We start from the raw sequence: 25,104 nt of genomic DNA on the forward strand, positions 1-25,104 counted from the left end.
CACCACAGGCTGGGGCCATGCCACCACAACTAGAAGCCACACCTGGTACCACCAGGAGGTACCACCAGGAGATGTGGCTTCCAAGGGTGGTGGCACAGCCCCAGCCCGTGGTGGCATCCACGAGGTACCACCATGAGATGCTTTAGAGAACAGAAAGCCTCCTTTTATTGGGGGAGGAGAGGAGGGGGTCCCCAGCTCACAGCTAGCTCTGTGCCAGGCTGTGGTAGCCTGGACCCACCTCATGCCCTTTCTCTGACTCCCTGGAGGCCAAGGCCCCCACCACGCTCTGCAGCTCGGCCTGGAAGGGGCAGTGACCTCTCCGCCGTCGCCGCCGCTGTCCCCTCAGGCGCCAGGTGGCCAAGGCCAGTCCCAGCAGAGCCCCCACCAGGGTGGCTGCCAGCAGGGCACTGCCCAGCAGGGCCAGGGCAGCCAGCAGGAGCCTCTTCACCGTGCGGCACGGAGCTGGGGACGGCAGCAGAGCAGGGGGGGCTCAGGGGCTGCCTCAGCACCGGGGATGGTGGCTTTGGGGGAGGGGGGTGGGCTGTCTGCTCACCTTCATACCATGGCACCTTCTCCTTTTGCACCAGCAGTGGCCCAACTGTCTCCTGGTGGAGCGTGCCCTCTCCTGGGAGCCCTGGGGGAGGGCATGGTCAGTACTGCCTGTCCCAGCCTCTGGATCCCCCTCCCAGGACTCCAAATGGAATCAGAGGATGCTCAGGGTGGAAAGAGACCTCCAAAGGTCATCCAGTCCAACCCCCCCACCCCTGCAGTCAGCAGGGGCATCCTCAGCTAGATACAGTCAGAACTGGCAGGGAGCTCAAGGCTCAGCCAGCTCCAAGCCCTGCCCTGGGCAGGGACACCTCACACCACAGCAGGCTGCTCACAGCCACCTCCAGCCTGCTCCCAGGCTGCCCAGAGCCCTTCGAGCCTCACTTCGACTATCTCCAGGGAGGGGACCCCAGTACCGTGAGGCCACCACAGCCCAGCCCCAGTACCTGGCAGCTCTCCGAAGAGGGCGCCCTCAAGCGGACAGCTGGTGTCACAGCAGCGGCACGGGGCACTCTCTGATGGGTCCTCTGCGTTGTGCCAGCTGAGAGGAGAGGACAGAGCTGAGGGCAGAGGTCTAGGGGAGCCCAGCCTCCCCCACAAGACCTACAATGGTGCCATGCCAGCAAGTCCCTCCAGCTCTAGCCTGGGCCTTGCTCTCAAGCCTTGGCCACCCCAGAGGGAGATGCCCCCTAGGAGACCCCAAGCACCTTCCCAATTTATCTGTCCCAGGAGGAAGCTGGGACCTGTGGTGATGCCACCTGGCTGCCATGGGTGGAGAGGTGGCACCCTGATGGCAGTGGGTTGGCCTGGTCCCCCAGATGCTTCCCCTTGATGAGTGGCTTCTGCTTCCAGAGCACCCATGGGTGCTGGTGTCCTGGGACACTGGCAGGGACCCTTCCCCAGGGCCAAGCTTACCTGGCTGTGGCTTGGCTGTAGAAGCAGGTCCTGGCACCATGCCCCTGGACACTGCCAGGCCCTGACAACATCAGCAGGCAGTGCACATAGACCTGCCAAGAGACCACCATGGCCTTCCTCAGAGACCCTGCTCTCCTCCCACTTGACCTCCTGGCCTGGAGGCCACCCCAGCAGGCAGCAGGGAGCCCCAGGAGGGATGGTGTTTCAGGAGCCACAGGCTGTCCCTCCCTAGGGCCTCCATCCTGCTACCAAGGACCACCCCAGCCTCACCTCCTCCTCCTCACGACCATCCTCCAGCACAGGGGCCAGGATGGTGAGCCGGAGGGTGGACATCCCTGGCTGGTGCTGGGCAGACAGGTTCACCAGCTTCTGCCCATGCAGGCACCTGAGCATGGAGAGCAACACAGGGGTGTTCCCAGGCTGTCTCCAGCCCTTGGGCAGCCCTTCCCCATCAGGAGGTCTTGCAGGACCTCAGGGTACCTGGAGGAGCAGTTTCCCCCTCCCCCAGGCACTGACCCATAGCTGTTCACCACAGTGAAGACCCTCCTGGAGCGTCCCAGCTGCGCTGCGCTGCTCCCATAGCACTGCTCCACAGACAGCCTCAGGGGGATGCTGGGGCTGAAGCTGGCCCTGGCCTCCAGGCGGATGGCAGAGCTGGGGCTGAGCACCAGTGGCTTCTTCATGGTACTGGGGTGCTCTGAGGGAGGAAGAGGGGGTTCAGTGTGGTGGCATCCCCAAGCCTGTCCCACCACAGACAGGGACATCAGACACATGCCAGGCCACCACCCCCGGGTGTCTGCCTTCTCACGTACAGGTCAGGTGGCTACCCACAGCTTCCACGTTACAGAGGCCATCCCCTGTCCCTGGAAGGAGCCACAGCACCTTCCTGGCTCCCACCACGGAGCTGAGAGGGACCACATCACCCACCAGGATGACAAGTGGCAGCTGACCCCCAGAGTCCAGGCACAGAGCTGGGAATCGCTCAGGCCCCCAGGCCTGCGGAAGGTGTAGCAGAAGAGGTCCTGCAGGGATGGACACCACCTGCTGCTGGGTCCTAGTGCTGAGGCCAGCCAGGAGAAAGCACTGCTTGCTGCTGGTCAAGCTCAGGGGACCTGGTGGGACCCATCCTGTGGGCTCATCCCCCCAAAGCTGGCACCTCACACCAGGTGCAGAGCACTCACCATCCAGAAGCCTCAAGGTGAAGTTCATGGTGGGCTCCTCCCAGCTGGGGTGAGCATGAGCCTCACCAGTCACGGTGGTGGCAGCAAGTGCTGAGGCTGCAGCCCTTGTCCCCACAGCTGAGGCCACCACCGGAGCCACCACTGCAGGACCAGGGGACTCTGAAGCAGCTGAAGCCATGGTGGTGCCTGCAGCAAGGACAGGGCTTAGCCAGTGGGGCTGAGCGTGCAGCAACATGCTCACTGCATTCCCCAGTCCCATGGCCCTGGCCGAGGCTGGGGACAGAGCAGGAGCTGCTCATGAGATCACACCAGCAGCCCACCAGCGGCTCGAGACCCTCCCCCCAAAGCAGGTCCTTACAGACCTGCCCGGACCTGGGGGCTCCTGGAGCTGCCTGCAAGTCCCTCTGCTCCAACCTCACCTCCCAAAGGGCAAGGTCATGGGAAGGAGTCTCCTCTCCAGCAAGAAGTCTTGCACCAGCAGGTCCAGGAGAGCACCAGGAGCCCCGGGCAGAGCCGGCCCCCACCCTCCTGCCCCAGCCGTGGGTGCCAGCACCCACACCTCCCTCAGCACAGCCAGGGCTTGGGAGGACCACGGGAAGCAGCCAGGGGGTTCCAGCCCCACTCACCTGCCAGCCCCAGCACAGCCTCCCACAGCAGCACCCACCAGCACACCCTCATCATCCTCAGCAAGCAGCAGCCCCAGCACCACCACCTGGGGCCCTTTAAAGGCCAGGGCTGGGTGTCAACAAGCCACAGCTGATGGGGCTTGGGGATCTGCTTGGCTCTCTGGGCAGGTCCTACAGACCATCCCAGTCCCATCCCCAGGGGCTCCCTGCTCAGCCCAGGCTCCATCACAGAGTCCTTCCACTCAGTCTGGTCCTGTGTGTGCTCCTGATCCTGAGCAAGGTCCAGCATCAGGCAGTTTTGGTCCCAGTAATTTGCCCTGGTCCCAGTTGCACTCTGTGGGCTGGTCCCACCACCCAGTCTTGGTCTTGTGGGTGTTCCCTGTCCCATGGTATGGTCCCAACTCCTGGTTCTCCACACCATCCTAGCCCACCACAGTTTTGCTCCCACCCCAGCCCTGGTCTTCAGTGCACCGTCCCTGTCCCACCATGGTCCTGCTTGCAGCAGGAATGAGGTCCCAGCACACAACCCTGGCCCCATAGCTCCAGCTTGGTTCCATTTATTGAGAGCAAAAGCCCCCAGGAGAAGGCTGCTGGGTGCTGGGGCAGGGGACTTCAGCAGGAGGACTTTCCTGCCACCCCTTGGCCCCAGGCAAATGCAGAGCTGCTGCTCTCCAGCTCGGGGTTATTGCTGGCCACCAGGACAAGCCTGGCTGGGGACAGCACTTTGGTCACAGGCAGGACAGAGGCCTGCTGAAGGACAGGGAGGAGAGGTGTCCATGGCTCCTGTCTGCCTCAGATGGCCCCAGAGCTCCATCACAGCCCTGTCTGCCTGGGTGAGCCTGGTGGTGTGGGCAGAGAGGGTGGTGGAGCATGTCCCCATGGGGGCACCGTCGCAGGTGGGCTCTGCAGCCAACCTCTGCCTCAGAAGAGGCTTTTCCACCCCCCTGTCTGCAGGGGCTACTGCTTGTTGAGCTGGGCTTTGGCACCAGCACCCAGCAGGAGACTTCAGCACGTCGTGGGAGACCTCTGTGGCCCCCGAGGTTCCCCCAGGGAGAGCTGCCCCACGCTGGCAGTGCCCCAGGCCCTGCAGCTCCAGCGCCCGCAGGCAGCACCGCGAGCGTTCGAGCCGCTGGCCCCCGTGGTGGCTCCAGGCTGCCCACCACTGCTCATGTCCACCCAGCACTGCTGGTGCTCCGCCTGGAGGAGCCCCAGAGAGAGCCTTGGGGCCCCCCTGGAGATGGAGTGCACCCACCAGCAATGGGACCAGCACCTGATGGCTGCAGTGAGTTGTGTCACCTGTGGTCACCCCAGAGACCTTCCTGGTGGATACCTGCACAGCATGGGAGCCAGCACCCAGCAGCTCTGCAGAGACAGCAGGATGGATCCAGGTGCTCCTAACTCAACCCCATGCCTCAGCATGGAGAGGTCCCCATCCCTCCCCACCCCCTGCAGAAGAAGGAGGTGGCTGGAGGCCAGCTGGACCATCCTCCCCTGAAGAACTGCCCCATCCACCACCTTCTTACAAAAGTAGAACTGCTTCTTTATTTCTGTCTTTACAAAGGGAGCAGAACAGGGGCTGGGGGCTGGTTGGAGGACCTCTGCCGCTGGGGAGGCTCAGCCACAGGTGGCCACCTCCCTGCCCTGCCAGGGCCACTCTCAGCAGGATGTGGCATCGTTGGCGTCATCCAGCCCGGCCGGGATGCCCAAGGTTTGTCCCCACCACGGGGTGGGGATGGATCCCATCCTTGGCTCCCCCCCTGCCCCATGCCCAGGGGATGGCATCACCAGGATGGTGGCCACCAGACCCCACTCCTCCCTCCTCCCCACACCAGTTCTCACCAGACCCCGTGGGCCTTCCAGGATGTCCCTTGTGGGGACCAGGGCCACAGGGCCCTCCAACCAGGACAAGGGGGCTCTGGAAGGGGACCTGCTGCACCAGTGCCCCTCACCCGAGGGGAACACGAGCCCTTTGGAAAGTGCTGGGGCTTTTAGAGTGGGTTCTTCATTCTCCAGATGGCTTCAGGTCACACCTGCCATGGACTGATGGCTGGGAGCACGCTGCACTCAGCACCCTCAGGGGCTGGAAACTGATGGAGTAGTGTGGTGGGTCCAACACACAGCCCCAAACCCAGGGCTCAAGAGAGAGGGGGTGATTTGAGGAGCCCCTCGAGGTTTGGGTTCCCTCCTGGCAACTCTGCCCAACCCAGGCAAGGAGGACCCCACGCTGCTGCCAGCCAGGCACGCCCGTGCCCAGCGCTGCCAGCCCACGGCAGGCCCTCAGCGACACGGTGACACACGTCCTGCCCCCGCTGTGACATGGCCTTCATGAGCCTCTCCTCCAGCCTTTCCATAAGGAAGATGTGGATCCTGCTGGACAAAGACACCCCCGAGTTCCCCAGCCCCTGACCCCTCAGAGGCAGGGCTGGGGCAGAGGCTCCGCTCCTCGCGGTGGGTGGTGGCAGCCCGAGCTGGGGCTCCAGGGGAGGGTCCCCCGGGGTGTTTCTGGGTGCCACGGCCTCCAGCTGGTGCTGCTCAGGTCCCATCACAAGCCAGCACGAGGATGAGAAAGGAAAGCACCTGGCTCTGCCCGGGGGCCAGCGGGGTGCCCGCCGCCCCCTACCACTTCAGGAAGTCCCTGACGCGGCTCCACAGCTTGGTGATCCAGAGGTTGACCCCCAGGTCAGTCAGGTACTGGATCTCGGGCGTCAGCATCTTGCGGCACAGCTTCTGGTGCTTCTTGTTGATCTTCTTCTTCAAGTTGTAGCCCAGGATGGATTTCTCCCCCAGAGGCTGCCAGGGTTGCATGGAGGACTCTTGGATGGCGCTGGCATCCACGGGGTGCCCGCCGTCGATGCAGATGCTCTTCATCTTCTCGTTCTCCCGCTGCAGCTCGGCCACGTCCTTGGCCATCCGCTCCCTGCCGTAGGCCTCCACTTTCCGCCAGAAGGTGGCATTGAAGTAGCGGTAGAGCTTGGCGTCGATGAGGTTCCAGGAGGTGGCCTTCTCGTAGAGCTCCGGCGTCAGCCGGGAGACGGTGGAGCCCTTGCGGGCGTTGAGCTTGAAGTAGAGGACGTCCTCCAGCTGCCAGCACAGCAGGTCCTTCAGCAGCACCAGCGACTCGTCGAAGTACTCGAGCAACATGACGAGGTGGAAGCGGCGGTCGATCTCTCGGATGTGCTCCTCCACCAGCGGGCTCTCGGCGTTCATGTTGTTGTCGTAGCCCAGGTCGAAGAAGAGGAGGTTTAGGAGGTAGTGAGCGTTGAACCCGCTGGGGTCGTAGTAGTGCCAGGGGTCCCGGAGGAACTCGGCCAGCTTGTCCTCCCCGGCCAGCTTCCAGGTGAGGGGGATGATGCGGCCGAAGTAGTGGAAGGAGGACTCGAAGAGGTAGGCAGGGTCCCGCAGCACGGTGACGAAGGCGGCGTCGGGCGGCAGGAGGCTGCGCACCTCGCGGTGGCGGAACCGCATGTGGTTGCAGATGATGTTGAAGCAGGCGCCCGGGCGGTAGTGCTGCACCTGGCTGCGCTCGAAGAAAGCAGGGTAGTAGAAATCATTGCGGCCGTTGGGGAAGGCGAACTTCAGGCCGTGCTTCTCCCCGAAGCGGAAGAGGATGTTGAGGATGGTGCTGCTGGCCGTCTTGTGGGTCTTCATGAACATGATGTTGAGCTTGGGCGAGCAGCTCCGGCCCGACGGGCTGCCCGTGCCGTTGCTGGACGCTGCCGGCACCTTGCCGGTGGCCGGGTAGGAGGAGCAGGAGGCGGGGACGGTGAGCCTGCTCGGGGAGAAGAGGTGGGACGCTGCAGGCAGGGCGGCTCGGAAAGTGCGGCGCAGACGCCGGGAAGGCTTGGCCGGCTTCCTTCCCGCGGGAGCTGGAGCTGGGGACGGGTGCTGGAGATGGGGACGGGTGCTGGAGATGGGGACGGGTGCTGGAGCTGGGAATGGGTGCTGGAGCTGGGGACGGGTGCTGGAGATGGGGATGGGTGCTGGAGATGGGGATGGGTGCTGGAGCTGGGAATGGGTGCTGGAGCTGGGGACGGGTGCTGGAGATGGGGATGGGTGCTGGAGATGGGGATGGGTGCTCACCCTGGGCACAGATGCTGGACCTGGGAATGAGTGTTAGACTTGGGAACAGGTGCTGGACCTGGGGACAGGTGCTGGGCCTGTGGATGGGTGCTGGACCTGTGGGTGGGTGCTGGACCTGTGGATGGGTGCTGGACCTGTGGGTGGGTGCTGGACCTGTGGGTGGGTGCTTTCCCCCCGGGTCCCTGGCAGAGACGAGCCTGGCTTTGGGAAGAGCTCCCTTCACCCCCAGCCACATGCCCACCAGAACCCAGGCACCCACTTGTAAGGATTCCTTGGTGAGCAGGGCAGAGCCCACCGCCCCCATAAGCTCCCTGACATCAGATGCACCTCTGAGTCACCAAGCTCATCCAACCCCTGGACAACCCCAGCCACCAAGGATGTGCTGCTGTGGAGGGCTACACAGAGGTCAGCCCCCACCAGCTGGAGCAGAGGGTTCCCATCCCTCCCAACAGGCATGGCCAATGTGGCTCTGGTCCAGGTGATGCTGAGATTGCATTGGGACGAGCTCTCCGTGGCTGTAACTCCATGGGCAGGAGCTGATCACGTTCTTGCAAGGTCTGGAAGCTCTCAGCCCCTTGTAGGAGTTATGGAGGATCCAGGACCCCAGTAAAGAGGAGAATAATCCCAGCTCATGGCCCCACAGGCAGGCTTGTGTGTCATCTGAGATGCCCAGAGCAGGGAACAGAGACCACAGAGCTGAGTGACTTTGGACACTGCTGATGAGGTTGTGAAGCTGATCCCTTGACAACGATCCCAGCTGGCAGCACAGGTTGGCACGGAGCTTACAGAGCACCCATGGGTGGATCTTCTTTGTAAGCTCAGGGGCAAATTGAACAGCAGGAGGGATGGCCAGGAGCCAAGTGCTGTACTGAACCTCCCTGTGACTGTCTCTGTGGGTGAGAGTTTACCTGGAGGAGCACTCTGGTTAGCCTTGAAGGACAAACCTGTGATAAAGAGCACCTGGATAACTCCCTTGGCTCTGCCTGCTGCTACTGGCTGCCAGGGAATGCCTCCTGTGGTTCTGTTCCTCCTCCCAGGGGATGTGAAGCTGCAGTGGACCTCCTGCACCACCTCATGCCCTCCACCAACCAGGGACTGAGCGCAGGTCCCCCCAGACTGAGTGTCCCTAGCCCTTCAGGGAGATGGGATTCATCTTCCCCCCACCCATGGGACAGGGCACAGGAAGCTGTAGGAGAGGGACACCACCTTGGTGTGAAGCCACCAGAGCCTGAAGAGCCCTGGGGACCACTCCATTTGGGGGTGCCCAGCATGAAAGGGGGTGGCCGAGCTACCAGGGGACCCCACACTCACTCTGTCATGCTGATTTGCAGTGGGGGGATGGCATAGGAGTAGAGCAGCAGCATGAAGCTGGTCAGGAGGGTCCCCAGGACGAGCCCCTTGCACATGGACCTCCAGTGCTTCCCATGGTGCAGCATCCTGGTCACCTGTGGCCAGAGAGGAGAGAGGAGAGCCATTAGCACCGGGGAAAGGACTGTGTGGCTCAGACCACAAGCAAACAAAGCATGAGGTCACCTCATGGGCATGGGAAGTCCTGGGAAGAGGGGCAGGAGAACCTCCCCAGGCCTGCTGGGCACCCTTTTCTTCTTGCACCCCAGGATGCCATTGGCCCTCTTGGCCACGAGGGCACAGTGCTGTCCCGTGGGCAGCTTGCTGTCCACTGGCATGCACAGACATGCACACACACTGGGACACAGACACCTGTGTGCTGTTCATGTGTGTGCACACACAGGGCCACAGGCTGGTGTGCACCCAGGTGTTGCACCCAGGGACACAGAAGTGCACAGATCCCTGTGCGTCCTGCAGCACTGCCTCCAGTTCTGCTGCCCCCAGCACAACGACCTGGAGCTGCTGGAGAGGGTCCAGAGGAGGCCACAAGGATGATCAGAAGGATGGAGAACCTCCCCTGTGGGGACAGGCTGGGAGAGCTGGGGCTCTTCAGCCTGGAGAGGAGAAGGCTCCAGGGAGACCTTGGAGCAGCCTCCCAGTACCTGAAGAGGCTCCAGGAAGGCTGGGGAAGGACTTTTGACAAGGGCTGGGAGTGACAGGGCAAGGGGCAGTGGATTGAAGCTTGAGGAGGGCAGATTGAGACTGGAGATTAGAAAGAAATTCTTTCCACTGAGGGTGGTGAGGCACTGGAACAGGTTGCCCAGGGACATTGTGGATGTCTCCTCCCTGGAGGTGCTGAAGGCCAGGCTGGAGGTGGCTGTGAGCAGCCTGCTGTGGTGTGAGGTGTCCCTGCCCATGGCAGGGGGTTGGGGCTGGCTGAGCCTTGAGCTCCCTTCCAGCCCTGACAATTCTATGATTCTAAACACATAACACACACATGTATGCACTCCTGCATTCCCTCCCCAGCCCCCCCGCCCCTCCCAAGGACATGCACACATGCAGGGACACGAGCACCCCCTCTCCACACACATTTACGCACACAGACATCCCCCATGCACCCTCACGAGTGCCCAAGGGCACACCAGGACGTGCAAGCATGCACACACAGAGATGTGGGCGCACAGACAGCCACAGCCCCTGCAGCAGGCAGCCCCCACACCGTGCCCAGCCCTGCTGCCCCCTCCCCGGTGCTGCTCTTCTTCCCCTTGGCCCCCATCACACCTGCCCAGCCGCTTGCTGTCCCTGATCACCGCAGGCAGCGACTCGGGGGCGCACCGGCAGCTCCACCGCGCCAGCCACTGCATTGCAGCAGAGCTGTCCTCCGCCGCAGGACAAGAGGACACGCCACCCGTGACCGCGGCAGAACAAGAGGACCTGCCACCCGTGACCGCGGCAGAACAAGAGGATCTGCCACCCGTGACCGCGGCAGAACAAGAGGACACGCCACCCGTGACTGCAACACCCAGAGCACCTGGCAGCACCCCCAAGCCGGAGTGTCGCCCCTTACCCCTCCGCCCCCAGCCTCACACCCCCCGTTCAGCGGCCGCTGGAGCAGCATCGCTCTGCTCCCTCTGGCTGCGCTCCGGCTCCCAGCATCCTCCAGCAGAGGCTGGACGCGCTCCCAGCTGCCCTCTGAATGCCACCCCTGCAGTAACACACCCGGTGCCCCCCGTGCCCCCCGCAGCGTCCCCCGCTTAGAGCCACCTTGCTCCAGCGGATCATTCCAAAACGCTGGCTGGGAGAGCCGTGGTTTGCACCCAGACTCGGTTCAGCTCCCCCGACCTCCACGCAGCAAAGACCCCCCCAAGATTTCCAAGCTCACCCCCAAGCAGGAAGGTTGCCCGAAGAGTGCCCAGGGAAGTTAGCCGAAGGGTGCCCAGGGTCTGGTGAGCCCCGGCCGCTGCTGCCGCCGGCGTTCCCCTTCTCTGCGGCCCCCCCACCCGGTCACCTCGTGCTGCGGACTGAGATTTCCAGCTCGATGAATAATGAATGGAAAATGCAACCGGAGCCCCGGGCTGCGGCTGGGTGCTGGGCACGGCGCATCCTGGCACCCAGCACGGCAGCAGCCAGATGATGCTGGTGGGGTGGGAGGACTTGCTTGCACCCCACAAGCTCGCCCGAGTACTTCCCCGTCCCGTTGCCCTGCTGCAAGGATCACCAACGCAGGGCTGGCTGCATCCAGCCTTTCCCTGGCTGGTTTGCCAAGCCGCTGGCAGGAATCCACGGGGCACAGCGTGAGTGCAGAGGGAGCGAGAGACCCCACCCCAACATCACAGCGTGGGTGTGAAGCCCAGAGGGTTTTGCATGCCCGGGAGCTGCCAGGGTTTGGTTTTAGACAGTGCTCACCATCCACAGCACTGGCAACAGCTAGTGAGAGCCTGGCAGTGCCAGGTGGGACATCCACCCCCACACACCCACCTGCGTGGGTGCTGCCAGCCAAGAGTGAAGCCGCACCCTCCAGGCTCTCAGGCCACTGGGCCACAATGCTGCCGGCTCTGGCACCGGCACAGTTAGCCCCCACCTCGGCTGCCAGTGTGGGACCCCCCCCCAGATCCCCCTGGGACACCACGGCCGCCCAGCCGCGTGTGCTGGGATGCCGAGAGGATGCCTTGCCGCAGCCAGGCTGGTTGCCCTGGCGTGGTTCTGGCAAACAGTTCCCAACCCAGTCGCTCTATTGACTTTGCCCTAAACGAGCAGATTAATTATTAATAGCTCGGAGGAGAGAGGCAGCGAGCGCGGCGCTTTCCTGGGGCTCCCCTCGGCGGGGGCAGCCGCGGCACCGAGCCTGCAGCCGGCTGGCTGAAACTCCCAGTGGGGGGACGCAGCCCCTCCAGCCACTGAACCCCCCACCCCCCGCGGGATGAGTCATCTCCCTAAGGGTAGCCCAGGCCACGCAACTCCACAGCCCTCTCCCCATGTCCCAGCACGTCCCTTGGGACATCCCTGAGCCGTCTTTGGGTTATTTTTTCCTAAGGGAATCACTTCTTTGTGGTCAAACCTTTCCAGGCACACCACCTGAGGTGCATCCACCTGCTGCTTGCTCCTCCTGCCCCTGCAAGCCCACCGACACGTTCTTCTTTCCACGTGCCCAATTCCACGCAGGTGCGGTGCTTCCTACCCCCCTGCCCCTATTGCACCCACCCATAGGTGCCAGCAGCCAGCCCCACGCGCCCTCCAGCGCCCTGGCCCATAGAGCCCCCCCACAAGCATCCCATTGTCTCCCAGGCTTCACCTTTTCCTTTGCTTAAGCTGCTCTCGGCGAGCCGTCCCTCTCCTCTCCTGGGCTGCCCGGGGCGCAGGGGGAGTGGGTGGCACGGGGCAGGGGTGTCGGTGCTGCTCCGACATGGAATAAGCTCGTCCCGGGCTGCTCCCCGCGAATGCTGCCTCTTCCAAAGCCTCCCTGCCAGCCGCGGTCTTTATGGCATCGCTGGGATCCCGGCCCCGAGTCGCTGGCCTTGGAACGGCGAGGAAAAAAAGAAAGGAGAGAAAGAAGTGAGAGCCACTGCCCAGAGGGACGCGGGGCTGTGCCCGGGCACTGCCCGGCTCCCCGGGACGGCCGGGCCAGGCCCTGGGTGCCCGCTGCCACCCCGAGCCTGCCGTCTCCCCACCCACTTGGAGCGGCACAGAGGAGGCATTCAGCCCGCTGCCATCCCGCTGCCTGCCAGCGCCGAGAACAAGGGGGACATTTGTCTCCATCTGCAGCTCCGGCCTCAACAGGGACATTGTCACCACCAGCCCCTCTGCTCCCCGCCACCGCCAGCCCCCAGCCCAGCTTGGCCCCGCAAGGCGGCACCCACGGTGGTGGGGTGCTGCCGGCCGAGCGGGTGACGATGGCTGTCCCTTGGTGGTGGCACTCGGCTCCCTTTCACCAGGCCAGCTCTCACGAGGCTCCTCCCGTGGCCTGGCTTATACCCAGGCTGTCACGTCCTGCAGCCAGAGTCCATCTCAAGATACAGAGTGCTCTTTGCACCCCAATCCAGCAGCCTGCTCCCCTGGGGAGTCCTGGTGATGCTGTTTGCTCCTTGCCATCCTTCCCACGGGTCCTCCCTCCCACTATCTGCTGCATCTAAATGGCTTTTATGGCTTTTATGGCAGCAATATTTGTACTCCCTCACCCTCAACACAATAACCACGGGACCGCCACGCTGCCTCCAGCCTTTCCCCTGCCTCACTGGCTGTGCCCGGGCACCCCACCCGGAGGGGTCTGAGTGGTGCTGCTGCTCCAGGGTACCATCCTGCACCTCCACCCACGGGGGGTAAGCGGGTGCTGTGACCACGCATCACCATCCGGCATCACTCTGGGGCAGAGTGGGGGCCATTGTGTGCCCAGATCCGGCCTTGGCACTTCCCACCGCTCTCGGCGCCAGCTCGCTGCTGCCACAGGAGGTGACGGCCCCGTGCGCTTGCTCAGATGGGCAAGGGAGCGGTGGCTGTGCCAGCATCCAGCACGCCAGGGCTCAGTCAGTGCCATGACCACAGGGCACCCCTCAGCTGCGCCTGGTACCCACCCGAGTCTCTGTGACAGAGGTGTTTGGGGCTCTGAGCTCATCCCCGCGGGGCTGGTGTCATCCAGGGGGGCAGGCAGCTGCCGCATCCTGCCCTGCCTCGGCGGGACCGGTTCTCGGCCCGGGGTTAACCTGCACAACCCCCGGGCAGCACCGGCCCCGCTGGGGGCCTAGAAAAGCTGGAATGTCCTCCAGCACCGCGGGAAGAGCTGCCACCCCCCACCCGCACTGACCCTTCCGGCCCTGTCCTTGCTCTCCCGGACAGACAACTCCCCAGGGCACCTCCCCCAGCTCCAAGCTTTCCCCTTTTGGGTTGGTGGTGTGGATCATTTCCAGATGGATGAGGACCACGGTGGCTGGGGTATGGCAACTCCTTGAGATGGGTGTGAGGTAAAGGAGCCAAGGAGCTGCAAGCCCCATCTCCCACAGCCTGCCAGCAGTCAATCACCCCCAGGAGGGCTCCACCACGACGTCCCCCACCCCCTGTCCCACATCTCCATACCTGGGAGCAGGAAAAGCAAATTCCTCCCCCCACCCCATTTGGGGGTACCAAAATAGCACTGCACTCCCACTGAGAACTGGCTCCTGGGGGAAGCACACAGCTGAGCTAGAGGGCCTGAGGGAGCTGGTGGGGTGCCCAAGAGGCTGGTCAGACAGGCAGGCAGCAGCACTGCAGTGGCACACCCCAAAGGGACCAGGGCTTGGCCCCATCAAACACTCACTGGCCAAGGGCTGCATCAGGTTTCACTGGGGAGAAAAGGTGCAGTGGTGCTGGAGCAAGAGGGGGAGCTGGTGGCCACTGGGGTGGTGGAACCGGTTCATGGTCATCTGGCCAGGCAGCTCTGCCTGCTGGTCCCACCACCCTCTCCTTATCTACCACCCTGACACAGTGCCTGGGGCTGAGTGTCCAGGAGCAGGTGTCCAGGGGCTCTGCTGGGGCTGGGAAGCCCTGTTCAAGGTGTCCTGTCCCATGGTGGAGCCCCGCTCTGGCTGCCGCTGCAGGAGCTCCCAAGGAGTCAAAGCTCCTCTTTTTCCAAGAGGGGAAAGTTAGGAAGACAGAAGGAAAGGAAAGACAGACAAGGCAGGCAGGGAGGCAGACTGGATGAAGGAGAGAACCTGGTGACCAAAGGCAAGGTGAAGGCTGAGTCTGGATGATCAGGTGGTGAGGTGGACTGAGAACTGGTTGAGGGAAAGAGAGAGCTGTGGTCAGTGGGGCAGAGTCTAGGTGGAGTGAGTGGGGAAGTTGTCTCTGCTGGGAAGTAGAGCTGAAGGGACAGAGCTTAGTCTCTGGTGCAGATGCTACAACCCATGAACACTGTGGCTGTTACCATGCTCTCTGCCAGCCTTTGCTGGTCCTTCATCCCAGAGGCAGGTTTGGGCAGGGTCAGCTGCATCCCAGCTGGGTGCTGAGAGCCAGCTTCAGTCCATTTGATTCAACCAGGGGAAGAGCAAAGTGCTGCCTCTTGGGGGGAGCAGCACCAGGCACCAGGACTTGCTGGGGGCCACCACACTGGAAAGCAGCTCTGTAGAAGAAGGACCTGGGCACCATCCTGACCCTGAGCCAGCAAAAGGGTACTAGTGGTGCTGTGGGGGGAGTGTTGGAGAAGGTTGAGGGAAGTGATCTTGCCCCTCAGCACTTGTGAGGCCACCCAGGGAGTGCTGTGTTCAGCAAAGAGCAAGAGATGTGGGCACAGTCATGTGCCCAGTGAAGGGCCAAGATGAAGTCCTGCCTTCAACCCAGCACTGCAAGGGCACCACAGCAAACCACCCCCACCTCAGGACACCCCTTCCACACCTCCCTCACCATGCCCAGGACTGGGCAGAACACCAAGTGCAGCCCCAAGTGCCACCTCACCATGGCTGGGAGGACACAGCCCCTCTCACAGCCCCCTGGATGGGAGGACACAGCCCCCCTCACAGCCCCCTGGATGGGAGGGCTCAGCACCCCACACAGCCCCCTGGCTGGGAGGACACAGCCCCCCTCACAGCACCATGGCTGGGAGGACACAGCCCCCCTCACAGCCCCCTGGCTGGGAGGGCTCAGCACCCCACACAGCCCCCTGGCTGGGAGGACACAGCCCCCCTCACAGCACCATGGCTGGCAGGACACAGCCCCCCTCACAGCACCATGGCTGGGAGGACACAGCCCCCCACACAGCCCCCTGGCTGGGAGGACACAGCCCCCCACACAGCCCCCTGGCTGGGAGGACACAGCCCCCCACACAGCCCCCTGGCAGTGTCACCTTCTTTAATTACAAACAAAACCCAAGCACCAAGCCCTGGGAAGCTCCTGCTCCACCACGGGGCTCAGCTCCTGCTCCACCACGGGGCTCAGCTCCTGCTCCACCATGGGGCTCAGCTCCTGCTCCACTACAGGGCTGTGCGAATCCAAAAGGAAGATATCTGGAGGGACCAGCGAGAGCTCAGGCCCCTCCTTGGCTTCCTCCTCCTCCTCCTCCCAGGTGAGGAAGCAGAGGTGGCACCAGTATGAAGAGGACAGTCCCTGTGACACCGGCCCCAGCCCGGGCAAGGATGGGCAGCGGCAGCAGCGCAGGGAGCTGCGAGCAAGGCGCAGGGGGAGGCTGCAGGTACAGGTGAGAGATGCTTGGATGGAGCAGCTCTGGCCCCAGAGCAGAGCTGGGGCCTGCCAGCCCCAGATGAGGGTCTCTATGCTGTGGGAGCCCCTGGGCCCCGTCAGGCTCGCCGTGCCTTCTTGCTCTTCTTCTTCTCCTCCTTGAGAGCTGTGTCGTGGGCCTTCCTCTTTGCAGCCAGTTTGTTTGCCTGGGGAGAAGCCCCCAAGGGCCACAGTCAGACTCAGGGCTGCTCCACCCTTGATCCCACCCAAGCCCCCAGCTGCCTGTGCAGCTGGCAGGGTGAGACAGAGAGGGGCAGCATCTTTGGAGAGCCACGGCCGTAAGGGACCGCGAGGAGCTCTCCCAGGCCTGGTGACGCTGGGGAAGAGGCTTGTGGAGCCTCACCCCTGCCCACCCTCCCTCCCTCTCCTCACCAGCTAGAGGGAGAAGCCCAGGAGCTGGCAGAGGACAGGCACAGAGCTGGCTTCAGCCACGTGGGGAAGCAGCAGGACCGCCGCAGCGCCCTGCCCTCCTACCTCCCGGACTTTGCGCTTCTTGCCGAACATGATCTTCTTGTAGAGGTACTTCTCCCTCTTCTTCATCATCATGATGGCCAGGCGCTTCTCCTCGCTCTGCTGCTCCTGCTCCAGCCGCTGCTTGTCCTCCAGCCGCAGCTTGCCGGCAGTCACCTTCACGGGAAGTGCCTGCAGGGGAGCCCGAGAGCTCAGACCCTGGGACCTCCCCTCTCCCTTCCCCACCGTCCGCCGGGGGCCACGGAAGAGCTGTGGCACCTTCCAGACCAGGCAGAAAGGGGCTGGGCACGAATGGGAGCGTGGCTGCAGGACCACATGAATGGGAGCACCTGCAGGAGCTCTTCAGGAAGAGCACAGCCCCAGTGGTGCCAGGACAGGGACCTGGCCCAGGACAGCCCACAGCAGGGACTGAACTCTGAGCAAAGCTGCCTCCTCCTGCAGCTCCCACCCTCTACCTTGTTGCTCTGAGTCTTCTGCTCTTCCATCTTCTTTAACTTCATTTCTTCTTCCTTTTCAGACTCATCTTCATCATCCTCCTCCTCTTCATTGTCCTCCTCCTCCTCCTCCTCTTCCTCCTCACTCTCTTCATCTACAGAGAGATCACCGTTAGCCACAGGAGAGCCCGGAGCAGGCACAGCCCTGCTGGGCTCCTCAAGCCCTCCAAGCTCGGAGCCTCCCATCACCTGGGTTCTCTCCTCTCTGCAAGGCCAGCAGCTTCAGCTTCTCAGGAGGGACATAGTCCCCTTCCTGCTCTGTCACGAAGGGGGAGAGGTGTGGGGGCAGCAGGACGCCAGGGAAGTAGTCAGCCACGGGGAGACACATCTTGGCGTTGACCGAGTCGAAGACCCACTGGGGCTGCAGGTAGCACCTGTGGGGCACAGGGGCTCAGGCTCAGGGAGCGGCGTGTGGCAACAGCCAGGGAGCCCTGCTAGCCCACGTGGCCACGTTCTGGGGCCAGGCCACTCGCCCCAGCCCACCTGCCCACCACCTGCTGCTGCAGCCGGGGCCGGTCGACGATGTGGTGCGTGATGGAGGGGTCGCTGGCCTCGTAGGTGGCGCCGATGCACAAGGACTTGTCCCAGGAGACCTGGCCACCAAAGCACCTGCCAGCAGAGCCCAGCCAGGAGTCAGGCAGCAGGGGGCCCTCAGGCTCACCTCACCCACGGGGGGTCAGGACCTGGGCCTCAGAAGCCCCAGGAGGAGGGAGGGGGGAGGGAAGCAGCACGAGCAGGAAGGGGACTATCCACGCACCGGATGATGAAGGCCAAGGGCTCTCGAGGCACCTCCCTGCTGAGGAAGAAGCGCAGCCCCTCGAACATCTTCTTGTGCTTCTCCAGGGCCTCCTGCTCCTTCTTCTTCATGTCCATCTGCTCTGCTGTCTCCTGCTCAGAGCAAAGTGTTCAGCCCCCTCCCCGTGCTGCCAAGCCCCACTCTGAAAGGAGGTCTCCCACCCAGCTGCCAGCCTCTCCCAGCACCACACCAGGCCCTGTCTGCACAATGTCCTTTGCCTGCTGTGACCAAGCCACCACACCTGGGCAGAGGCTGGCAGCCTGCAGACAGGATCCCCCATGGCCAGGGTCGAGCCCCCCACCCCAGGCTCTTACCCCCTCCACTGGGAACTCGTCCATCTCCACCTCATCCTCATGGGCTGGTGCCACCACACGTGCCAGGCTGGCACTCAGAGCTGACAGTTTCTGCAGCAGGAGACCAAGAAGGTGTCAGAGGTCCAAGCAGTGCTTGGAGGATGGGAAGAGGGGCAGCCTCAGGGTGTGAGGTGACTTCTCAGAGCAAGAGGTCAAAAGACCAAGGGACCTGGCAGAAATTCAGCCTTCTCCAGGTGCTGTCCCAACCCTGTAATGCTCAGCATGGGGCTGTGGAGGGCTCCCACCATGCAGAAGGGAGGCACAGCTCCTCCCTGGGCCAGTGTGAGGGGACAGGACTTTGGCACCAGCTCCCTCCACTAAACAGGGATCTGGCTCTGCTCCTTGACCCCCACACACTGAGTCCTCCATGCCAGAAGGAAAAACTTGTTTGGTGTGAGGGTGCTGGAGGCCTGGAGCAGGCTGCTCAGAGAGGTTGTGGAGTCTCCTTCCCTGGAGATCTTCCAAACCCCCCATGGCCACTGTGCTCCAGGGCAAGCTGCTGTGGCTCTCCCTGCTTGAGCAGGGGGTCTGGACTGGATGATCCCCTCAAAAAGTCCCACAGCACACAGGATCCTCCCAGAGACCCCAGGGGTGGCAGTGCCCCTCACCTCCAGGTAGCTCTCTGAATCCATGGCATACTCCTTGCCCTCCACGGGCTTCAGCTCCGCGTCAGCCTGGCTGTCGATCTGGGGGGGAACAGGAGGGCATGGAGGAGCCCCCAGAATATCCTCCCCTCCACCACTGGGACCCTCCAGCAGGGGCTTGCTTCCCATCCCCCAGCCTTGGGGCAGCCTGGTGCTCCCTTGGGGCGAGTGGTGAGCTCACCTTGGGGGGGTAGACCAGGTTGAGGGAGTGGTAGAGGCGGAAGTTGACGAAGCCCAGCAGGGTGGTGTAGAACTCGGTGAAGGTGGCCATGACTCGGTAATCCACGTCTGTGGGGTGCTGCAGGCACGGGGGCAAGGTGAGGAGGGCACAAGGGTCTGTCCCAGCAGGACAGGGAGGATCCTCCCTCCCTTCACAGGGAGCTCTGGAGATCTTTGGCCAGACCCCGGGCAGGGAGAGCTCCCTGGGCCCTGCTGCCAGCTCTCCACGAAGGGATCTGCTTGGCCAGACCAAGCACCACAGCCCAGCATGGGTGGAGGCCCTGGTGGCTTGGTCCAGGTGAGGAGTGCAGGCCATGGCAAAGCCACACCAGGTGCCAAACCCAGCAGGGACTCAGCCAGCACCACAGCCAGAACTTAAGGGCCTGAGAAGTCATCGTCTGGGAAGGCCTTGGGTTGGCCAAGGAGATGCTGCAGGAGCTGGGCAGGGGAGCTCAGCAGGGACCACACCAAAGGCCAGGAAGCTGCAAAGCCTCAGCCCAGTTGTGCCAAGCCCTGGGAAGCTTGGGAGTGAAGCAAGAGGCCCTTGCTGTGTGGTGAACTTCTGCCTGCCATGAGATCTCTGGCAAGGTGCCTGGGCACGCCGGCACCCACAGCTCTCCCCTCACCCAGGCTGGATGGCACAGGAGATGCAGCACAGCCACCCTGGCAGAGGGAGCAGGGTCTGAGTCACCTCCTCCCCAGGTGCCACCAGCCTCATTCCTGCAGGTTAATCTTTAATGGCTTAATGATCTTAATGATTGACAACATGAAATAAAGACCCACGGAGACTGGCACTGCCAGCCACGGGGAGGGCAGGGGCAGTGCCAGCCACTGGGGCACTGCCAGCCATGGGGGGGACAGGGGCACTGCCAGCCACTGGGGCACTGCCAGCCATGGGGGGGACATGGGCACTGCCAGCCACTGGGGCACTGCCAGCCATAGGGGCACTGCCAGCCATAGGGGGGGACAGGGGCACTGCCAGAAAGAGTGGGGTGGAGGAGGGCTGTGTCCCCACTTGCCTCCTGAGCTGGGCCCTGTGGTGCCAGGCTCCTCAGCCCCGTGGGGCTGTGGCAGTGTGGATCCCACCCTGCCCTCCCCAGCTACTCACATCGTGGGCAAAGGTGTAGGGGGTGATCCAGGTGATGGGCTGCCCCAGCACCTCGGCCTGGTAGTAGATGCCCTTGATGGAGAGGAAGACCTGTGAGGAGCAGAGTGACAGCTCAGGGGGAGGAAGGCCAGGGGTGCTCCCCCTTGTCTCTAACCTTTCCCTCATCATTAGGAGTGTGGCCAGCAGATCCAGGGAGGGTCTCCTCCCCCTCTGCCCTGCCCTGCTGAGGCCACACCTGCAGCACTGCAGCCAGCCCTGGGCTCCCCAGCTCAGGAGGGACAGGGAGCTGCTGCAGAGAGCCCAACAGAGGCTCCCAGGATGAGTGAGGGACTGCAGCACTGCCCTGGGAGGAGAGGCTGAGAGCCCTGGGGCTGCTTAGGCTGCAGAGGAGAAGCCTGAGAGGGGATCTAAGGAATGCTTCTGAATCTCTGAGGGCTGGGGGGCAGGAGGGAGGGGACAGGCTCTGCTCAGCTGCACCCTGCCATAGGCCAAGGGGCAAGGGATGGAAACTGCAGCCCAGGAGGTTGCAGCTCAGCAGGAGGAGGAACTTCTGCCCTGGGAGGCTGCCAGAGCCCTGCAGCAGGCTGCCCAGAGAGGTTGTGGAGTCTCCTGCTCTGGAGCCTCTCCAGCCCCATCTGGATGTGTTCTGTGTGCCCTGTGCTGGAGTCTCTGCTCCTGCCCTGCCAGGGGCCTTGGGCTGGAAGCTCTCCTGAGGTCCCTCCCAACCCTGACCTCCTGTGCGCTGTGAGCTGCAGGCTCACTGGGGGAGCGCTGCAGACAGCCTGCTGGGACTCGGTGCCCACCCGAGGCTGGCAGCAGAGCTGGCCCGAGGCTCGCGTGGGGCACGGCTGCGGCCTCGCCGGCACCGCGGGGCAGGGGGCAGGGGGCAGGGGGCAGGGGGCAGGGGGCAGGGGGCTGGGGCCGGGGGCAGGGGGCAGGGGGCAGGGGGCAGGGGCAGGGGGCAGGGGGCAGGGGGCAGGGGGCAGGGGGCAGGGGGCAGGGGGCAGGGGGCAGGGGGCAGGGGCCGGCCCGCGGCGCTCACCTTGCGCAGGGCGCGGGAGGCGATGACGTAGTTGAGGAACTCGAGGGCCAGGCGCCGGCAGAGCTGGATGGTCTGCACGTGGCACTTGCCGCTCCGGGGGAAGGTGGAGAAGAGGAAGCACATGGAGAGGGCATCGTCCAGGTCCCGCAGGGCGTCCGTGAAGGTCGGGTACCTGCGCCCCGGCAGCAGCAGGAGCAGGAGGAGGAGGAATCACAGCCAGCTCCGGCGGCTGCCGGCACTGCTGCAGGCCTCACGTGAGGGAGGAACCAGGCACCAGGGAGCCTCCATCTCCTGCCCCTCCCACCAGAGCTGCGGACCCACGGGGTGGGGGTGTCCCACACGGGCACTGGGGAGCCCACAGAGGCCATCTAGGGTGGCCCAGCACTCCCTGGGGAGCTCAGGTGGCACTGCAGCCAGCATGCAGCACACTTGCAGGTGAGGAACACAGCAGTTTGAGCAGAACCCCCAAGAACTGGAGCCCAAAAGAGGGAGGGACACAGGGAAGGCTCCAGTCAGGAGGCAGGGACACGGGGAAGGCTCCAGTCAGGAGACAGGGACACGGGGAAGGCTCCAGTAAGGAGGCAGGGACATGGGGAAGGCTCCAGTAAGGAGGCAGGGACACGGGGAAGGCTCCAGTCAGGAGGCAGGGACACGGGGAAGGCTCCAGTCAGGAGGCAGGGACATGGGGAAGGCTCCAGTAAGGAGGCAGGGACACGGGGAAGGCTCCAGTAAGGAGGCAGGGACACAGGGAAGGCTCCAGTCAGGAGGCAGGGACATGGGGAAGGCTCCAGTAAGGAGGCAGGGACACGGGGAAGGCTCCAGTCAGGGGGCAGGGACATGGGGAAGGCTCCAGTCAGGAGGCAGGGACATGGGGAAGGCTCCAGTCAGGGGGCAGGGACATGGGGAAGGCTCCAGTCAGGGGGCAGGGACATGGGGAAGGCTCCAGTCAGGAGGGAGGGACATGGGGAAGGCTCCAGTCAGGAGGGAGGGACACGGGGAAGGCTCCAGTCAGGAGGCAGGGACACGGGGAAGGCTCCAGTAAGGAGGAAGGGACATGGGGAAGGCCCCAATAGAGGGACAGCTCTGCAGCCCCAACCCTGTTCTGCTCATAGAGTTCTTTCAGTTGGAAAAGACCTTGAAGATCACAAAATCCAACCATGCTCAGTGCTCTCCTGTCAGCCCCACCAGCTCCAGGTCCTCCTGGCTTCCCAAGGAGGAACCCAGCAGCTCTGGGGCTCAGATGTGGGGAAGTGCCTTGAGTCCTGTGTCCAGTTCTGGGCTCCTCAGTTCAAGAAAAACATTGGGATACCTGAACATGTCCAGAGAAGGGCAAGGAGGCTGGGGAGGGGTCTGGGGCACAGCCCTGGGAGGAGAGGCTGAGGGAGCTGGGGTTGCTTAGCCTGGAGGAGAGGAGGCTCAGGGGAGACCTTCTTGCTCTCTGCAACTCCCTGAAGGGAGGTTGGAGCCAGGTGGGGGTTGGGCTCTTCTCCCAGGCAGCCAGCACCAGAACAAGAGGCCACAGTCTCAAGCTGTGCCAGGGGAGGTTTAGGCTGGAGGTGAGGAGAAAGCTCCTCCCAGCAAGGGAGATTGGCCACTGGGATGTGCTGCCCAGGGAGGTGGTGGAGTCCCCATCCCTGGAGGTGTTCAAGAGGGGCTTGGATGTGGCACTTGGAGCCGTGGGTTAGTTGTCAGGAGGTGTTAGGGATTAGGTCATAGGTTGGACTGGATGATCTCTGAGGTCTTTCCCAGCCTGGCTGATTCTGTGATGCTAGGATTAAGCTTCACAGCCAGGGTGGTCTCAGGCTGACGCTTCGGACTCGCCGGCCTTGGGAGGTCTTTTCCGACCCAAACCCTCCCATGACTCTACGACATGGTGAAGCCTCCAGGGCTCCAGATGAGCAGGGGGAAAGCTGCTGCCAGAAGGAGAAGAAGGTGCCTCACCTCTCCTTCACGATGTGGTCGAGCTTGTAGGTGGGCTTGTTGTCCTTCAGCCGGTCCACAGTGCCCCACTCGCTCTTCCCGTAGGCCTTCCGCAGCTTGCGGACGAAGACCTGGGGGGCAAGGGGGAGCCCGGGGGGTCTGCAGGGCAAGCTCAGCCCTGGGCAGCCCCTCCCAAAGGGCATCCTGCAGGACACTCACCTTGTACTCCCGAAACTTGTTGACAATGGGCTCATGCAGGAGGAATTTGATGTCCTTCAGGAGGTAGAAGGTCCTGGGCGCTGTGGACCCTTTGTTCACCTTCTTCTTGTGCTTGGGCTCGTGGGGGTAAATCCCCTTCAAGATGCAGAGGCGCCTGGGAGTGGTGATAGGGGTGAGACCCCCGAGAGCAGGAGACCCCTGGAGCCTTCCCCTCCACTGCTGCCACCCCTTGGGGTGGGGAACCCCAAAACTGGGCAGCCTGAAACCCCAGGACACACCACCATGCTCCCTATGGAGAGGGCCACCCCACACACCCACCGTGGGCTTGGTCTCCTACTGAGGGGTCTGGGGGTCCTAAGAAGAGGTTCAGGAGGTTGGGGATGGTCTGGGAATATTCAGGTGTGGCAATCATCTGAAGGGGGTTCAGGGGGCTCTAGAGGGATCGGAGGTAGGGCATTTAGGGGACCCAGGGAGGGTCCAAGTGGACCTCTGGGGGTTTCCAGGAGGCTTCAAGGACTGTTCAGAGAGTTCTGGAAGGGGGCCCAAGGGGGTTCAGATGGATCCTGAAGGGGTTCAGGGTGATCCCAGGAAGGCCCACGGGGTTGATTCTGGAAGGAAGGGGCAATGGGCATCCAGGAGTCATAGGGAGATTCAGGGGGTCTGTAGGAGTTGGGGGGGGGGGGGGAGATCTAGGGGGACCCCCGGGGAGTCACGATGGGGTTCAGGCGTTCCAGGGGGTGCCGGTGGTCCCCGAGCACACCTGAAGTCGGGCAGGCTCAGCTGCAGCTTCTTCCGCGCCCTGTTGCGGGTGATGTAGTTGGTGGCAGCGCCCCGCTCGTACTGGGGACAAAAAGGAGGGTCGGGGGGAGTTCGGTACCGGGGAGGCTCAGCGTGCCCCGCGACCGAGAGGCGCTGCCCCGGAGCCACAGCGGCTGGAAACGGAGTAGAAACGGGAACCGGCGGGGTGGGAGGGATAGGAAATGTGGCCGCCGGGCACGGCCAGCTGGAAGGACGGGGGACCGGGCACGGGGTGGAGGGGCAAGGCAGAGGTGGGCACTGCCATCGCGAAGGGGCACCACTGGCATCAAGAGACGGGGGGAAGCGCCGGCACCGAGGGACGGATGGCAGCGGCGTGAGGGAGGCACGACGCAGGACGGCAACGGGGAGCGTGAGCACGGCCACTGAGCGGGGGTCGGGGAAGGGGGAGGGGGTGGGGGCTGCCAGGAGCCCCGCAGTACCTTCTTCTTCTCCAGCCCGCCCATGGCACCGCCGCCGCTGCCCGCGTGCTCCCGCAGCGCCTGCGCCCGGCCTGCCTGCCCCCGGCCTGCCTGCGCCCGGCCTGCCTGCCCTCCGCCTGCTTCCGCCCTGCCTGCGCCCCCGGCTCGGAGCCTAGCGGAGCCAAAGCCGCCCTGCGCCGCTCGCGGGGGACGTAGAGCGAGCACAGGGGGCGAGGTGGGCAGCGCGGGTACGGCGAGGCAGGACGGCCACGGTAGGCGCCGTGGCCAGGCGGCGAGGCCACGCCAGCTCAGGCGCGCCGAGGACAGCCCGAGGGGCCTGGCAGGAGGGGGGGCCTGCAGGGAAGGACACGCTGGGATAATGCGTGACGCCGCAGGGCTTGCTGGGATATAGCGAGGCGCAGGCCTGGCTGCGCTACACGGGGCTCTCGCCTGGCGCCGCGGGGCTGGCTGGGATATAGCGAGGCACAAGGCTGGCTGAACCACGCTGTCGCTAGGGGAAAGCCCCTGCCCAGAGCCTGCTGCTTTTCCTCCCCTCTGCAGCTGGAGGCAGTCTCCTGGCTCCACGGCATCATCCTCAGCTTCTAGGCTCCCTCCTCTGGGCTGGGAGCGGTGTGTCTTCCCTTCCCTTGCCTGCAGTGGTTCAGAACCCCTGTGTGCACCCCCCACTTGCTAAACTGGGTTGGTTAATCCAGATTGCTAATG

At 63.7% G+C, this 25,104-nt stretch overlaps 3 protein-coding genes across 8 annotated transcripts; all 3 read right to left on the reverse strand.

Annotated features, from left to right (window-relative positions):
* Positions 1-163: 163 nt before the first annotated feature.
* Positions 164-3,322, reverse strand: LOC137452902 (zona pellucida sperm-binding protein 3-like). The gene is made up of 8 exons (XM_068161720.1): positions 3,272-3,322; positions 2,646-2,831; positions 1,981-2,161; positions 1,735-1,849; positions 1,465-1,556; positions 996-1,090; positions 554-634; positions 164-462 (listed from the first exon to the last, which is right to left on the reverse strand). The coding sequence occupies exons 2-8, from the start codon at positions 2,821-2,823 to the stop codon at positions 203-205; spliced, it is 1,002 nt and encodes a 333-aa protein (XP_068017821.1). The 5' UTR covers positions 2,824-2,831; positions 3,272-3,322; the 3' UTR covers positions 164-202.
* Positions 3,323-4,787: 1,465 nt separating this feature from the next.
* GAL3ST1 (galactose-3-O-sulfotransferase 1) lies at positions 4,788-13,074 on the reverse strand. Of its 6 annotated transcripts, none has more exons than XM_068161870.1 (4): positions 12,556-13,074; positions 11,991-12,212; positions 8,663-8,796; positions 4,788-7,040 (listed from the first exon to the last, which is right to left on the reverse strand). In XM_068161870.1, the coding sequence occupies exons 3-4, from the start codon at positions 8,785-8,787 to the stop codon at positions 5,888-5,890; spliced, it is 1,278 nt and encodes a 425-aa protein (XP_068017971.1). In that variant the 5' UTR covers positions 8,788-8,796; positions 11,991-12,212; positions 12,556-13,074; the 3' UTR covers positions 4,788-5,887. The 6 variants fall into 6 exon arrangements, with proteins under 6 accessions (XP_068017971.1, XP_068017973.1, XP_068017972.1 ...); XM_068161872.1 differs by lacking the exon at positions 12,556-13,074 and adding an exon at positions 12,371-12,522; XM_068161871.1 differs by lacking the exon at positions 12,556-13,074 and having other exon boundaries at positions 11,991-12,357.
* Positions 13,075-15,494: 2,420 nt separating this feature from the next.
* PES1 (pescadillo ribosomal biogenesis factor 1) lies at positions 15,495-24,512 on the reverse strand. Its single transcript, XM_068161877.1, has 15 exons — positions 24,403-24,512; positions 23,925-24,004; positions 23,165-23,318; positions 22,967-23,076; positions 21,026-21,197; positions 19,984-20,073; positions 18,838-18,954; positions 18,621-18,698; positions 17,974-18,063; positions 17,621-17,751; positions 17,347-17,472; positions 17,053-17,237; positions 16,825-16,958; positions 16,373-16,540; positions 15,495-16,044 (listed from the first exon to the last, which is right to left on the reverse strand). The coding sequence occupies exons 1-15, from the start codon at positions 24,424-24,426 to the stop codon at positions 15,958-15,960; spliced, it is 1,746 nt and encodes a 581-aa protein (XP_068017978.1). The 5' UTR covers positions 24,427-24,512; the 3' UTR covers positions 15,495-15,957.
* Between the last annotated feature and the right edge of the window lie 592 nt (positions 24,513-25,104).

The sequence above is a fragment of the Melanerpes formicivorus genome, unplaced genomic scaffold, assembly GCF_026170545.1.
Source record: "Melanerpes formicivorus ecotype bairdi unplaced genomic scaffold, bMelFor1.0.p_v2 SCAF_60, whole genome shotgun sequence".
Lineage (NCBI taxonomy): Eukaryota > Metazoa > Chordata > Aves > Piciformes > Picidae > Melanerpes > Melanerpes formicivorus.

What these genes read in the sequence shown, in the direction of transcription:
- LOC137452902 (XM_068161720.1), bottom strand. Translation starts at nt 2,823, where the DNA reads ATGGCTTCAGCTGCTTCAGAGTCCCCTGGTCCTGCAGTGGTGGCTCCG. An exon ending in ATGGTCGTGAGGAGGAGGAG is followed by an intron (nt 1,557 to 1,734) that starts GTGAGGCTGGGG and finishes GTCTCTTGGCAG; the next exon opens with GTCTATGTGCACTGCCTGCT. An exon ending in TACAGCCAAGCCACAGCCAG is followed by an intron (nt 1,091 to 1,464) that starts GTAAGCTTGGCC and finishes CTCTCCTCTCAG; the next exon opens with CTGGCACAACGCAGAGGACC.
- GAL3ST1 (XM_068161870.1), bottom strand. Translation starts at nt 8,787, where the DNA reads ATGCTGCACCATGGGAAGCACTGGAGGTCCATGTGCAAGGGGCTCGTC. An exon ending in CTGCAAATCAGCATGACAGA is followed by an intron (nt 7,041 to 8,662) that starts GTGAGTGTGGGG and finishes CTCCCCGAGCAG; the next exon opens with GCTCACCGTCCCCGCCTCCT.
- PES1 (XM_068161877.1), bottom strand. Translation starts at nt 24,426, where the DNA reads ATGGGCGGGCTGGAGAAGAAGAAG. An exon ending in CTGAGCCTGCCCGACTTCAG is followed by an intron (nt 23,319 to 23,924) that starts GTGTGCTCGGGG and finishes CACCACTCCCAG; the next exon opens with GCGCCTCTGCATCTTGAAGG. An exon ending in AGAAGCGCAAAGTCCGGGAG is followed by an intron (nt 16,045 to 16,372) that starts GTAGGAGGGCAG and finishes GCTTCTCCCCAG; the next exon opens with GCAAACAAACTGGCTGCAAA.